Genomic DNA, 14809 nt, shown 5'->3' on the forward strand with positions numbered 1-14809 from the left:
AACGATCAACACAGACTTCTGTGACCAAATACGTGGGGATTTCCTCCCTACCAACAAGCAAGCAATTGATTCTGCAGTGGATCTAGCTGGGTGTATTCCAGTTCAATTTCAACACTGTCTACCTGGAAATAGAGTCATATCCCGTAGGATGAGGACTCAGTCCCCAAGATTGCCCCCGACCTTAGATGCCAGTGGCAAGCCCCAGGTTGTTTTACTAGTGCATCTGACTGACTGGCTATAAATTGGGGATTCTACAACCTCCTCTTTGGGTTTGAAAAATCTGCTAGAGCAGCTCACAGAACTCAGGGAAACACATTTACTGTTTATTGTACAGGATATTACTAAGGATGCAGATGAAGAGATGCATGCGGTGAGATATGGAGGAAGGGGAGTGGAACTTCCATGCCTTCACCGGGCACATCACCCTCTAGGAACCGCCAGGTGTTCAGCTGTTCAGAAGCAATTCAAATCCTGTCATTTTGGGTTTTTCTGGAGGCTCCATTAAACCACTGGCCACTGGTGATCAACTTAACCTTCAGCCACCCTTTCATCCCCAGAAGTTGGGGGATGGGGCTTAAAGTTCTAAACGTCTAATCCTGCCTTGGGCTTTTACATGATCAGCCCCTCTCCTGAATCTACCTAGGGGCCTCTAGCCACCAGTCAACTCCTTAGCATACAAAAGGACATCATTTTGGAGTTTCTAAAAGTTTTAAGATGTGTATGCCAGGAAACAGGGTCAAAGACCAAATATGTATTTCATAATTTCACAAATATGAAGACTCTAGCTCCCAGAATAAGATTCAGCTAGCACGTTCTTTAATGGGAACTGGATGACAGTCAGTTAAAGGTTGTTGACAACCTGAAATGCTGATATTCTGTGCTGAGTAAAGAGAGACCCATATGTTTTAGACAAGCAGGTGGCACAGTTAATATTCTGTGAAGAAAATTGAGAATCTTTGACTTGTGTTTACACAGAATTCCATTCTGTGAAAATGGTTCATAGCACAAAGCCAAAATTTTTTTCAGAAAATAATTTTGAATCTTACTCACAGAAATACCAGAAGTGTCTGCCATGAATCATGAAAGAGACTATTAGTGTTATACTGGACTGAGCATAGAAAGTCAACACCAAGACAAGAGTATGCCAAATTGCAGGGTTTATTGCTGGCGACCACGGAGGACTCACATCTGTCCAACCCGTGGCAGAGAAAGAAGGGTGACAAGACCTTTTTATACCCATAAAACCACCTTGGGAGTGGGGGTGAGGAGCGGGGATGGGGATGAAAGGCTTCAGACATTTTGAGGGCTAGTGCATTCTGTAAATCACTTCCTGGACTGAGACAAGGGTGGGGGGTGGGGGGCTCCAGACATTCCAAGGGCCAGGGGACTTTTGTCTTTCCGATTTTTACTTAAGTGGTTTACAGAAGTCAAGATAAACATTAGTTTATACATTATCTGGGTAGGGTTACAAATTTTAGTTACTTATTACAGGTTGTAGGAGCCAGGACGGAATTATCTTGGGCTGCTTATTCTGGTTATTACCAGTAAGCAAAGGCTAGCAACTCTGGCAGTAACTGATAAGAGAAGGTAAGCAGCTTTACTTCTTTGCATTCTGCAAGGTAAACTAGCAGTCTTATTTACAGAAGCCAAGGCCGGCAATTAATGGGGCAGCCTTTACAACTTATTTCTGAAAAACAGCCTTGTCTTTTATGAAATGGCGTTGCTCAGGTTCCAGCTATAGCACATTAGGGTCTGGTAAAATTTCAGGACAAATGCTACTGCCCAGTCCTGAATCTAGTAGGCAGTGCAGCTGGGATGAGTTCACAGAGCTGACTCCAGGATCTTACCCTCTGAAATATGCCACTTCCCTGACCATCTTAATGTTTACTGGTTCAGTTCCCTGACTTAAAAAAATCTGTATAATTTAGAAATTCATAGTGCTATTTCTGTATCTTTTTTCTCTTCATTTGCTTCGCTTTTCACAAACTTCTCCCATTCTTTCACAGAGATAATCTCAGACCTAGGTGTCATTACAACAAGAAAGGAAGTGTTTCCGGATGGAGTTCCTATATCTATTGTATAATGTCTGGCCTCCCCAGTGCTGTTCAGGAGAACCATGGGCCATGATTGGATAAAGACATCCCTGCTGCTTCCCAACCTGCTTTGTAAATGTGTATATTGGAGAAGTGGTTCAATTATAAGTCAGTGCCTGCAGTTTGGAGCATCTGCTACTTGGGCACATGTCTAAAAGCCCAGTGGAGTATAGGGGTTCATGTGGGGACTGGTGCTTCTGATCTGGACCATATTTTCAGCTGTTCTCATGATGACTGCCCGATTACTGCATCTCTCTGAGTGGATGCATCTGCCCACCCCTATGCTACTGCTCAAGCCTCCAGAATTGAGTTGAGTGCATCTCTCCAGACACGTGTTTTAAACTTCAGAACACTGAAACATACTCTCCAGATGTGGTAGATACCCACTTCCCTGTTTTTCTGTGATGCCATTAACAGACTCTAACAGAATTTTATTCATAAAGATATGAATTAATGTATAACAACATTTTCTTAGTGTTTCATGTTCCTTCATTTTTCAAAGGAGGAAAAAATTTTTTAAAAGGGATTTGTATAGTGGGTTTTCTTATATCTAAGCATGGTGTTAAATGATTATGAGGGAAATCAAAATTGGAGAGTCTAATAGAAGGATACATTGCTGTGGATAGGACAGAGATAAGAGTGAGAGAGAGAGTGGCTTGACAGGGCTGGTTAGAGGAAATGTGAGAAATGTCCAGGAGAGAAACACATCCACTGAAAGATTTTGTGAAGGTTCTGCTGTGCAGTGGCCCCATACCCTCTATTGCAACTTCTAGTCAAATTCAAATGTCTTTCTGTGCTTTTGGAGTTGGATTTATTCTTGAGGATCTGTAAGGGAGGGCAGATTCTTCTCCTTTACACTCAGAGTAAGTGCCGCATGCATCCAATCCTCTTGAAGCCAAATTGCACATTGTGTGAGCCGCTCCCAGAACACACACATCCCGTCCCATGCTCACTTTGTTCTAGCTTCGCTGGTTTCCTTGATGGCCTCTCAGCATACCAGGCACACTTTTACTTAAGCCCTCTGCACTTGGTGTTTGCTCTACCTGGAATGCTTTTGAAGGACAGTAGATGATGCACCCCCCAAAACATGCCACTACCACACGGGAATGACTTCAAGCTAAAGATACTTGAAGAACAGCAGATACAAGGACATTCTAATCTTCTCTTTTTCTCCCTAAAGGCAGGAGATTAAAAACTCCCAGGTGAAAGCTGCCTTCCCTATGCCAGGACAAAAGAAACATTCTTTGATAGGGAGTCATAGTGGAGAGAATTCTGTACAAGCAGACTTTGTTAAAATAAATCTTGCCTTCCTTCAGTCCCGCAGTAGTTTAGTTACTTTTCCACAATTGTGTCTCTTTGTTCAACCCTATACAGAATCGTGTAGGTTCTTTTTGTTTGTTTGCTCTGAAATAGGGTCTCACTTTGTCCCCCAAACTGGAGTGCAGTAGTGTGATTATGGTCACTGCAACCTCAAACTCCTGGGCTCAAGCAATTCTCCAAGCAGCTTCCGAAATAGCTGGGACCACAGGCTTGCATTGCCACATCAGGCTACTTAACAACTTTTTTTTGTAGAATCAGAGCCTCACCATGTTGCCCAGGCTGATCCCAAACTCCTGGGCTCAAGCTTTCTTCCTGCCTTGGTCTCCTAAAGTGCTGGGAATACAGATGTGAGCCATCGTGCTTGGCCTGCATGGAGGTTTTGGCACGTCTTTGAATCTTACTTTTCTTATGAGGGCTCCCATATCCTGTAAAACTTACATTAAATAAATTTTAAAACTTTTCTCCTGTTAGTCTATCATGTATCAATTGAATCCTCAGATCCAGCCAGGACCCTACGAGTGGAGAGAGAGTTTTGACTCCACTATACTATTCTCTCAGATATTCACATGAGTTTCTTCTTCACCTCCTTCAAGTCTTTACTCAAATGTCACCTGATGAGGACTGACTTAGCCATCCTGTTAAAAATTGCATCTTTCCCACCTCACCCAAGTAAATTTTTTATTTTGTTTTTCTGATTTCTCCATCAGAATTAGGAGGGCAAAGTGTCCCTCTACTCCTGACCCCTGGTTTATTCACTGCCTTATCCTTTGTGCCTAGAACAGCACTAGGGACATAGAATTTGCTCAGCAAATGTTTGTTGATTGACTGAATAAGTGCTGTCTGAATGGGCCCAGTCGCTTCCAGCTAATAAAATAACAAATAAGTGATTCTCAAAGGATAATATTAGAATATTTCTAGCTGTATAGACCAGTAAGCCTGAGTAGGAAGACTAAAAATAAGCATTCATTGAAATCTTTCCTGGAAACATTGATATTCTTTAATCCAAATAATTATGTGTACTTGTTCAATAAATCACAAAATAAATATGTATTAGAAAAAACAGATCATCCTTGGAATATTTTTGTTTCAAAAGCTCCTTCTTTCAATTTTCTCTGCCCATTCTAGAGAAATGCAAATTATACATGGCGCTAATCTCCCTTTCTTTGGAACACATTTCCTTGATCTTGCAGTCATTTCAAATATGAAGAATAAAATACTGCTAAATACAAGATTACTTGCTGGCTTAAGTAGTGGATAAGAGCTATTTTTCTCTGTGTATGTAGTTCTGGCAAATTATCCAGAAGATTAATCTTTGAAAGACTTTGTATTACACCTGTAGAAAACATTATTTTAAAGCAATAATCTAATGGAAGTATTTCTCCTTCATACAATTCAAGAGATTTTGATGGAAATATAAGATGAATACAAATCTCTACCCTATATAGAGTGTGTATTTTGGCCTATTAGGTCAATGATGTAAGCCACTGCAGGGAACCAATACAGTTGCCCCAATACCTGGAGCAAAGGTATTGTCTGCTCCAGAGGCAGTATTGTCACCACTTGCTTCCATTCCCCGCCATGAGCAAAACCCTGCTGCTCAATTCTCAAAGCACAATATTAGACTCTAGCTACATAGACCAGTAGGTATAAACAGGGAGACTGAAAATAAACATTCACTGAAATTCTTCGGAGCAGCTTCTGCCAGTTCTTGTTCTAGATCATATAGAAAATATGGGCTCTCAGTCCACAGTGACCAACAGTGATTAAAAACAAAATACCTGCTTCGAAATTGATTATTTCAGACAGATTTCTGTAAGTCAGAGGAAAAAAACAAATGTATGCTGTACTTCCATGATCTCTGTGAAATTTGCCACTTAGTTTTTAGAATAAGAAACTTCTCTGATTTCTGTCTAGGCTACCACATTCTTTGCTTAAAGAAAAGCCCCCCTTTGTTAGATGCTTAAACTTTCAGCTTCTACTCTATATCATGAACATGTAATTTATTATTCTAATGGGGCATGTTTGAGAATAGAAGGGGTAGCTATTAAAAATAATGGCCAGAAAAAGGTTATAAACTACTATTGTGTGAGGCAAACAAAGTTGTATGGTCTCTAAACTATTAAGAAGGAGAATGAAATTACTTACTGAAGCCATATAATGTGCTAAGTGATTTATATATATCACCTCAATTTCAAAACCATCCTCTGATGTTGAGGCTAGGGCACACTTTCAGTCATGAATCTGAGGCTCTGTGACATTAACCGAAGGAGTCAACATATCATAGTCTAAAAGGAATTTTAGGAACTCAGCTCAGGATACTTTACAATAAGGACTATTGATTTAGCTGTCTGGAGGAAATGCATTAGATACACATTTTGGCTGAAAGCCAAATGTTAAAATCAATAATGGCCAAGTCAGATATCACTGGAATAGAAAGAACTGTGGGGAGACAAGATTAAAGTTGAAAACTTACTAAACATTTTACAAGTCAAAATTGGGAAGTTTGTCAATATAGTGAAGGAAAAATAATTTCTCAGCACCATCCACTGGTGGATTATTCCTGTGGTCTCTGTGCTGCGTGTCTGCAGTCCTACAGACATGCCTACGTTAACTGGACTAACGTTTAGCACACAGTGGCAAGGACTGGGATTCACTGCTCAGCAAGTACCCTAAATCCTAGATCTTCTGCTACTGAAAATGTTTGCCACTCTAAAGCAATTATTTTGACAAGTGTCTGTTTCTTAGTCTTGAAACAGAGAACACAGATGAAAACAATAAGGAATTGACTTCTTAAATTTGAATTTTGATTGTGGAAGCAAAATGCACATTGAGATTCTCTGTTTTCTCTAACACTTTTTTCTTCCTATTTGTTTTTATTCAATCAGTGTTTATTTATTTATGATAATTTCAACTTAGATTCAGAGGGTAGATGTGCAGATTTGGGTATATTGTGCGATGCTGAGGTTTGGGGTACAAACGATTCCATTATTCAGGTAGTGAGCATAGTATGCAACAGGTCATTTTTCAGCTCTTTTCTTGCCTTTTCTCTCCCCCTTCTAGTAGTCTCCAGTGTGTATTGTTCTCATCTTTATGTCTTTGTGTACCCAGTGTTTAGCTTCTACTTATAAGTGAGAACTTGCAGTATTTGGTTTTCTGTTCCTCCATTAACTCACCTGGGACTGTGGCCTCCAGTTGCATCCATGTTGCAAAGGATGATTTTCTTCTTTTTTATGGCTGCATAATATTCTATCCTATATATTTATCCCATTTTCTTTATCCAATCCACTGTCGATGATCATCTAGGTTGTCAATATTTATTAAGCACCTTTTTAATGTCTTATCCAGCATTTCAGGAAATGGGGATACAACAGTGAACAGAAGACAGAAGTCTCTCCCTTCACGGAGTTTACATTCTGGGCCTTGAAGATATAGACAATAAACAAGACTATAAATTAAATATATAGCATATAAATGGTTTTAAGTGCTATAGAGAAGAACAAAGCAGGGAATGGGGATATAAGGATTCTCTGTTGAGATTGGATCAAAGATGATTTCTCGTGATATTGTTTTTGGAGTATATATTCCCCATGGAACTTTTTGGGGGCAGATTTAACATTTAACTTTTGGTTCTTCATAATAAGATGTGAAAAGTTCCAATTTAGGATTTTTTTTCTTGAAAATCTCATTGTCGCAATGGAATTAAATAACTGAAAATTAATTATAGTTCTTCAAGGTTATTTTGTCTAATGTTTTGTGTTCCAGTATGTAAGTTGATTCTAGGAAGACCTGACTTATTTAATATTTTCTGCCTTTTATTATTTAAAATTTTATAAATATTCATTGGCAGAATAATGATGTGGCATTTTAACAGCTTTCATAATAAATTTATTATTTCATCATTTTCCTCTTGCAATATTAAAGATTCATTTACACTTAACCTGACTGATAGAATTTCAACATAGGAAGCATATAAAGAGGGGCTGGGAGTGGTGGCTCACTCTTACAATTCCACTACTTTGGGAGGCCGAGGCGGGCTGATCCCTTAAAAGGTCAGGAGTTCAAGACCAGCCTGAACAACATAGTGAAACCCCATCTCTACTAAAAATACAAAAAAGTATCCAGGTATGGTGGCAAGCGCCTGTAATCTCAGCTACTTGGGAGTCTGAGGCAGGAGAATCACTTGAACCCAGGAGACAGTGGTTGCAGTGAGCTGAGATCGCGTCACTGCACTCCAGCCTAGGTGACAGGGTGAGACTCCATCGCAAAAAAAAAAAAAAAAAAAAAGAAAGAAAGCACATAAATAGATTGTCACTGTTTACCCCTAGACTGCATATAAGAATTTTAGATTGCTTGTTCGGGTACAAACAATAAACTCTGATGATGCTCCCTGTTTGTGCTGCTCACATTGATACCCTGATTAGATATGAGGGAGACATTCATGATCACATGATCATTTGTCACGTACATGTTCAGGGATGCCAACAATGACATTGATTTGGATGTTTGTCTATCTCACTATTTAACCATCCCAAAGCTAAGTCTAAAGCTACAGTTTAACAGTAGATTTTGGCCAGATACTGAGACTGAGGTGGAATTCTTGGCCACCCCTCCTGTCTCAAATTCAGTTATCCCTTGGAAGGAGCACGAAGTATCACTCAGTGGAGTGCCAGACTCCCAGCCTTCTTCCTGTCTGGTGACCAAAGTGTTGAACATGGCATCTGAAAGGGTTATAACGAGGTTCATTCTGATTCTAGGCATTATTAATTGATTGGTTGGATTTTCACTCTTATTTGCTTGTTAAGTTTCCTCAGAATCTGTCTTCCTGGTCATTAGACGTAATCAACAGATAAGGGCTTCTTGGCTTAATTGATCTTATGACTTCCCTTAGGAGGGATGAGAACTTGAGTGAGGTTCTAGCAAGTGGCTCCCAGGCTTCAAAAGTATTTACCCTCATGCTGCAGTGATAGCATCATTAGCTATGACTATTGCTGAAGCTTGAATTCAAATAAAAGGCAATTAGATGTTAATTCCAGTACTCAACTCACACACAACTAAAACTTAATGATCTGGCAATTTGAACTTGAATATGAGAAAGGAATTCCTTTTGCTTCTTTGATCCTCTGATTTTATTGTCTGCCACAAAAGAAAAGCAAATAATACATAGCATTAGTGCAAAGCATGAAAAAGGAGGTAGGGAGCTGGGTGTGGTGGCTCACGCCTGTAATCCCAGCACTTTGGGAGGCTGAGGCATGTGGATCATGAGGTCAGGAGTTTAAGACCAGCCTGACCAACATGGTGAAATCTCCTCTCTACTAAAAATAAAAAAAAAAAATTATCTGGGTGTGGTGACGTGTGCCTGTAATACCAGCTACTCAGGAGGCTGAGGCAGGAGAATCACTTGGACTGGGAGGCGGAAGTTGCAGTGAGCTGAGATGGCACCACTGCACTCCAGCCTGGGTGACAGAGTAAGACTCTGTCTCAAAAAAAAAAAAAAAAAAACCAGGAAAGAAAAAGAAAAAGGAGGTGGGAGCCAAATTTGCTAAAAATTCCAAAAGCTGGTCTATAGCTCTGCTTCAGAATTACCTGAAGGTTGGATAAAGCTGAAGTCCATTATTTAATCTGATAATTTCTATACATCACAAATAATGGGCTGAAAATCTCAGATCAGGAAACCCTTCCTGAAACTCTGGATGTGACTTAATGGCCTCCTTTTTCTAAACAACTGCAGATATCTGTGCACATCTCTGCTGTGGCTTTGGTCACATTTCCCTGCATACACAGGAAGTCACTTGCTTCTTAGTTGCCCCTTTTCTTGATTATGTTTTTAGAAGGAAGATTTGGTTTTAAATTCAATTTGATATTCCAAGAACCTAGCACAGTTTTAGGTAAGAACTCAGTAAAAATCACTACTACTACTTCTATATGACTATGATTATTAGTACTACTGGTGGTAGTACTAGAGAACTAGTACTATTCCTGTTTCTGCTGCTTCTGCCATATCCAGTGTAGCTGGTGAGTTAATGCGGACCCCACTCATGTACGGGGGATAGGCATGCACATTTCCACACTATGGTCCCTTTTCAGCCACCCTCCCGAGATGGTCATGGCAGAGGGAAGATGTGGAGGTGTTCTGGATGAAAAGAAAAGTTTAAGAGTTTATGACAGAAAAACCACTCATATTGCAAATAGTGGTATGATCGCTGTGAATTTGCTATACCTCTCGGATTTTAAAATATTTCTATATATGTGGCACTTTCTATTTTCTATGGGTTATTTGGATTCCCCCCTAAACGTATGATTGCCGTAGCATGGTGATGCTGTAGGAGGAGATGCAAATTTGATTCCATATTGTCTAATACATATTTTATCAGTAATTAAGGAAACATTTGCTAAACTAATGAACTTAAACAAGTCTCTGAGTCTCAACGTCAGTTTCACTGTCTATAAATTCAGAATAATGTAACCTGTCTTTCTAGGGCTATTTGGAGAATGCAAAGAGGAAACAAATATGAAAGCAGTTTGCAAGCTGCCAGGTACTAGGCACCGTAAGGTGTTATTATATTGCTGTGATAATTTTTTCTTCTGAACTTCCTGTAGCACTTTGCACTGAATGGCAAGGTCAGCTTGGTTGGAGGCCAGAGCCTTGGTCTGGTTGAAAATAAGCACCTGACACAAGGTCCAAAGACCTGGGAACAAAGCCCTGTCCCACGATTTCACTAGCTATGTGACCTGAGATAAATTACTTGAGAAAAGAATCTTAAAGTCATCCAGCTCATGGGTTACCGTGAGAATTAAGTAGAAAAACATCTGTGAAGCCACCTGGTGTATGGCAGGCAGTTGGCCAGTGTTTACACAGCATTTTTTTTAGGGCAGAGAAAGATACAGATGAATCAAAATGCTTCTGAGCAGGTAGCCTGCAAAGAGGAGAAATCCTAAACTCCATAGACCTGGCTTCCTGCTCTGCCCCATGTGGCCTGAGAAAGTCCTGGAACCACTCTAAGCCTGTTTCCTCAGATACGAATTGAGAATAATAATGATGATAATACTAATAATGACTATTCCCTTAATTATCTCTTAGGGTTGCTCTAAGGACTAAAAAATATGAGATAGGAACTAAAACTTTAGTCTATTCTCCCCCAAAATGGCGTCATGGTCATGATAATTCTCCTCATTTTTAAAGACAGTTTTAAGCCATGTCCATTGTTTTCTGTTGACTCAATATGTGCCTAGGATGTGCTTTTGACAAAATGTATGCAGTCCAGTATAAAACTTGACCTTAGCCAGGCATGGTGGCACATATCTGTAGTCCCAACTATTTGGGAGGCTGAGGTGGGGGGATCACTTGAGCCCAGGAGTTTGAGGTTGCAGGACTGCACTCCAGCCTGGGCAACAGAGTGAGACCCTGTTTCAAAAATCAAAGACAACAGCAACAACAATAGGCAAGAAAGGCAACCTTCGCCATCTCCGGAAGCCATCTTTTGAGTAGCAAAACACCAATAAAAACGAAGGAAGGTAGAGAAAAAGAGGAAAGAAGGAGGCAGCTGATGAGAAACGGAGGGATAGCATAGGAGCAAGAAGAGAGACTTGTTCTGGCAACTTTGATAAGATGCAAACTTTCTTCCTGAGCTCTTCTCCCCTTATCCACCTTGAGCCCTTCTCTCCTGTCCTCCTTTCCTTTAAAACCTTTGTGAAGGCAAAGTCAGCCAAGATCTCAGAGGGTGCGAAGGGAGGCACAGTGTGGCGGGAAAAGCACCATCCCCTGGGCTGAGGAGGCCTGCCCACCCCACGGGGGCCCTGCAGCTGCAGCCTTACTGACTAGGTTGATTCAAGGCAACAATGAGTCTGGGAAGGTGTAACAATACCACACATTGAACTTTCTGTATTGAATCTATTAAACACCTACCACGTATTGAACATCTAATATGTACTGAACGCCTACGGTATATTGAACTGTGTGCTCTGCTGGTATGTTCTCAGTGAACTCTCAGTGAGTCTCATAGGGCAGTTCTGCAGCACAGTTGTTTTGCCCAGTCATGGAGTTAATAAACTGCAGAGGCAGGACTTGAAGTCAGGTCCACCATTCCACTGTCCCCTTTCAGCTCCTAGCTTCTGCACTGTGGGTGGCTAAAGAGGTCTGAGCAAGCATTTCTGTGTGGTCACCATTCAGAAGTGGTTGATGTCAGCAACTTGCTTGGTTCATCCTCCTAGAGGCGGAGGTGGTGAATAAGCTCTTTTACTCATGAGTAAGTAGAATTTGTTTCTGACAGACTGTTAATTGGAGGGTCATATAAAGATTGCCCCATAGAACAAACATGGCTTAGACTTGAGGGGCTAGCTGGGAAGTAGCCTGCAAGCCAGTCCAGAAGGGTGAGGCTACCCCAGTGATGCTGGCACTTCAGATACTGAGGGAGCTGGGAGAAACTTCCTCCAGAGTCGTGGTGCTCACGGTGTCAAACACTTCTGAGAGGTTAGACGATGTAAGAACCAAAAAGGAACACGAGGTTTAACAGTGAGAAGGTAGGTTGCTCCCCAGGGTCTGAGATCACATCATGCGTTTTATTCTATTTCTACTCAAAAGGTTTCTAAGGGGTTGTTCTCTATCTTGTCACCAGTTTTGGGGAGTACACCCTCTTTTTTTTTTTTGGAGACAGAGTTTCGCTCTTTATACCCAGGCTGGAGTGCAATGGCGCAATCTCGGCTCACCGCAACCTCCGCCTCCTGGGTTCAGGCAATTCTCCTGCTTCAGCCTCCCGAGTAGGTGGGATTACAGGCATGCGCCACCATGCCCAGCTAATTTTTTTGTATTTTTAGTAGAGACGGGGTTTCACCATGTTGACCAGGAAGGTCTCGAACTCTTGACCTTGTGATCCACCCGCCTCGGCCTCCCAAAGTGCTGGGATTACAGGCTTGAGCCACAGTGCCCAGACGGGAGTACACCCTCTTTAGGGTTGCTCTGTGTATTCCCTTTCCATACAGCTCACAGAAAGTGTCTTTTAACTGAACTTAACCGCCTGATTGTTAATGAGGATAGAGATACACCTCTGCTGTAGAAGAAGAGCTCAGCAGTCTCCACAGTTAGCTATCCAAGTCTTTCCTGACCTGGATGGTAATCAATCAGTACATCTGCGACTGTGATGATTCTTTTCTCCTTTTGACATAGCTCACCTGAATCTGAGAGCTGACGTATTTTTCTTAAACTCTTTTTTTTTTACTGTAAAATATTCTAGTCACGCATGTTGGTGGCTGGAAGAGTGAATTAATAGCAGTCTAATCACCCTGGAGATGCTATGCTTCTGTGAGCTGGCACCGAGGTAAGGCAGCGCATCTCTGTGAGAATGACAAGTGAATGAATCTGCTCCTCATTTAACCTGCTGTTCTTTTCTCTCTCTCTGTTTTCTCTCCTAGGAAACAAATGGAAGACTGCTGCGACCCTGCCCATCTCTTTGCAATGACTAAAATGAATTCCCCCATGGGGAAGAGCATGTGGTACGATGGGGAGTTTTTATACTCATTCACCATTGACAATTCAACTTATTCTCTCTTCCCTCAGGTTAGTATAGAGTTTGTTGCATTTCAATATAGTTTCTTAAATTTCTTGCTGTCATAGAAAAGGGATAATTGAGTTTGCCTAACTCGTCAGATAGACTTTTTGTTTTCTTCTCTCTTAAATGTTTTTCTTTATAGCTGTCATCCTTGTGTGTGTGAATAAATCCCATAGTGTTTTGATGCCAGGGCGGACGTGGGATATTATGGAGTTACAGTTTTCCTGGCTTTTCTAATTGGAGTCCTGTGAGACTGAAGGAAGCAAACAGTGAATGGTCAGGGACTTGTGGAATTCTAGTGTTCTGAGGTTGGCTGTGGCAGGACCGTGAGGATTTGTGTGGTACTGGAATGTTTTCTTAGGACTGATGTTGCTCAAGGAGTGGGGACCATATGGTTAGAAAGAAGGTTGGTGCTTAGAGCTCCTGATGTTAACCCTGTGGTTAGATTACTGCTATGAAACGGAGGAGTGGTGAATTTGAAGGGGGATAATCCAACTTGACCACTTTTGAAGTGGTCTAAATCAAGCTTTGCTTACTTAATGTCTCCTCTTGGTTTTCTGAGCATTAAAATAAAATGTTTTTCTAACATACATGTAGGCAGCAAGTGGGGAGAAAAGGGAACTTTTATTTTAGGGAACACTAGTTGCAGGGCGGGGAGATCTTAGGTAAAATTGCAATTAGGGAAAAATTCAGAAATGAATCGTGTCCTCCTCAAGACTTCAGGCCACCCTTGATTTGCTCAGATGATTGTTCAGAAAGATAATTTATGAGCCTTGGAAAGTGGGACTGAACCTTTCATGTATCTCTGTTAATAGTCCATGAGACTTTAAAGGAGGAATCCTACAAAGTTGACACACAGGTTCTGCCAGATCAGAAGTCACACTCTATAAAACAGCCATGCTGACTCGCTCATCCTTAGATACTTCAGTCTAGTTTAATGGTTTTAAAATGTAGTGATAAGATTTTTCTTTTAATTTTTGAAATAGGAAATAGAAGCTTTAGTTTATTGCCAGCATCTACGTGTTTTCTCTCTGTCTCTCTCTGTCTCTCTCTCTCTCTCTCTCTCTCTCTCTCTCTCTCTCTCTCTCTCTCTCTCTCTCTTCTTCATCTGCCCTTGGGAGGCTTCCAAGTGTCAAAAGAAATAACTAAGAGTCATAATATGTGGAACTGACTTTTGTCTCCATCTCTTACTAACTAAATTCCTTGGATAATTACCTAAGTTGTCTGAGATTCAGCTGTCTTGTCTCTGTGATGGCTAGAGCATACTTGTCCTGTTTACTTTACAGAGTTGTGGAAAAGATCAACTTAGGTAATGCATGTATATGTCCGTTTTTTTTTTTTTTTTTGACAGTCTCACTCTGTTGCCCAAGCTTGAGTGCAGTAGTGTAATATTGGCTCACTGCAACCTCCACATCCCGGGTTCAAGCAATTCTGCCTCAGCCTACTGAGTAGCTGGGATTACAGGCATGTGCCACCATACCCAGCAAAGTTTTATATATTTAGTAGAGACCATGTTTCACCATGCTGGCCAGGCTGGTCTCGAACTCCTGACCTCAAGTGATCGGCCCACCTTGGCCTCCCAAAGTGCTGGGATTACAGGCATGAGCCACCACACCCCACTGTAATGCACATAAATGTACTTTATAAACTACAAAGCATTATATGTTTGGTATTAATGTGCTGATTCATACTTAGTATCTTGAGGCTGAATCATGAAGAATAGAACTGTATTGGTGAGAGTTTAGGCAAGGTACAGAAATCTCTGTAGATATTTTTAGCAGAAAGATGTTTCATATAGGGAATTCGACATTTAGAAAAATCACTAGAAGAATGGAGAATTGGGAGCCAAATGGT

General features: G+C 41.0%; 1 protein-coding gene across 3 annotated transcripts in view; it reads left to right on the forward strand.

The window, feature by feature from the left end:
* The window catches only part of ST8SIA1 (ST8 alpha-N-acetyl-neuraminide alpha-2,8-sialyltransferase 1), a 150601-nt gene that overhangs the window by 40284 nt on the left and 95508 nt on the right, over positions 1–14809 (forward strand). For all 3 annotated transcript variants that reach the window (XM_054238285.2, XM_054238284.2, XM_035256095.3), the window contains exon 2: positions 12819–12963. In XM_054238285.2, coding sequence (XP_054094260.2) covers positions 12819–12963 — 145 coding nt within the window. The remainder of the gene's footprint in view (positions 1–12818; positions 12964–14809) is intronic.

This window comes from Callithrix jacchus, chromosome 9 (genome assembly GCF_049354715.1).
Source record: "Callithrix jacchus isolate 240 chromosome 9, calJac240_pri, whole genome shotgun sequence".
NCBI classification, from domain to species: Eukaryota; Metazoa; Chordata; class Mammalia; order Primates; family Cebidae; genus Callithrix; species Callithrix jacchus.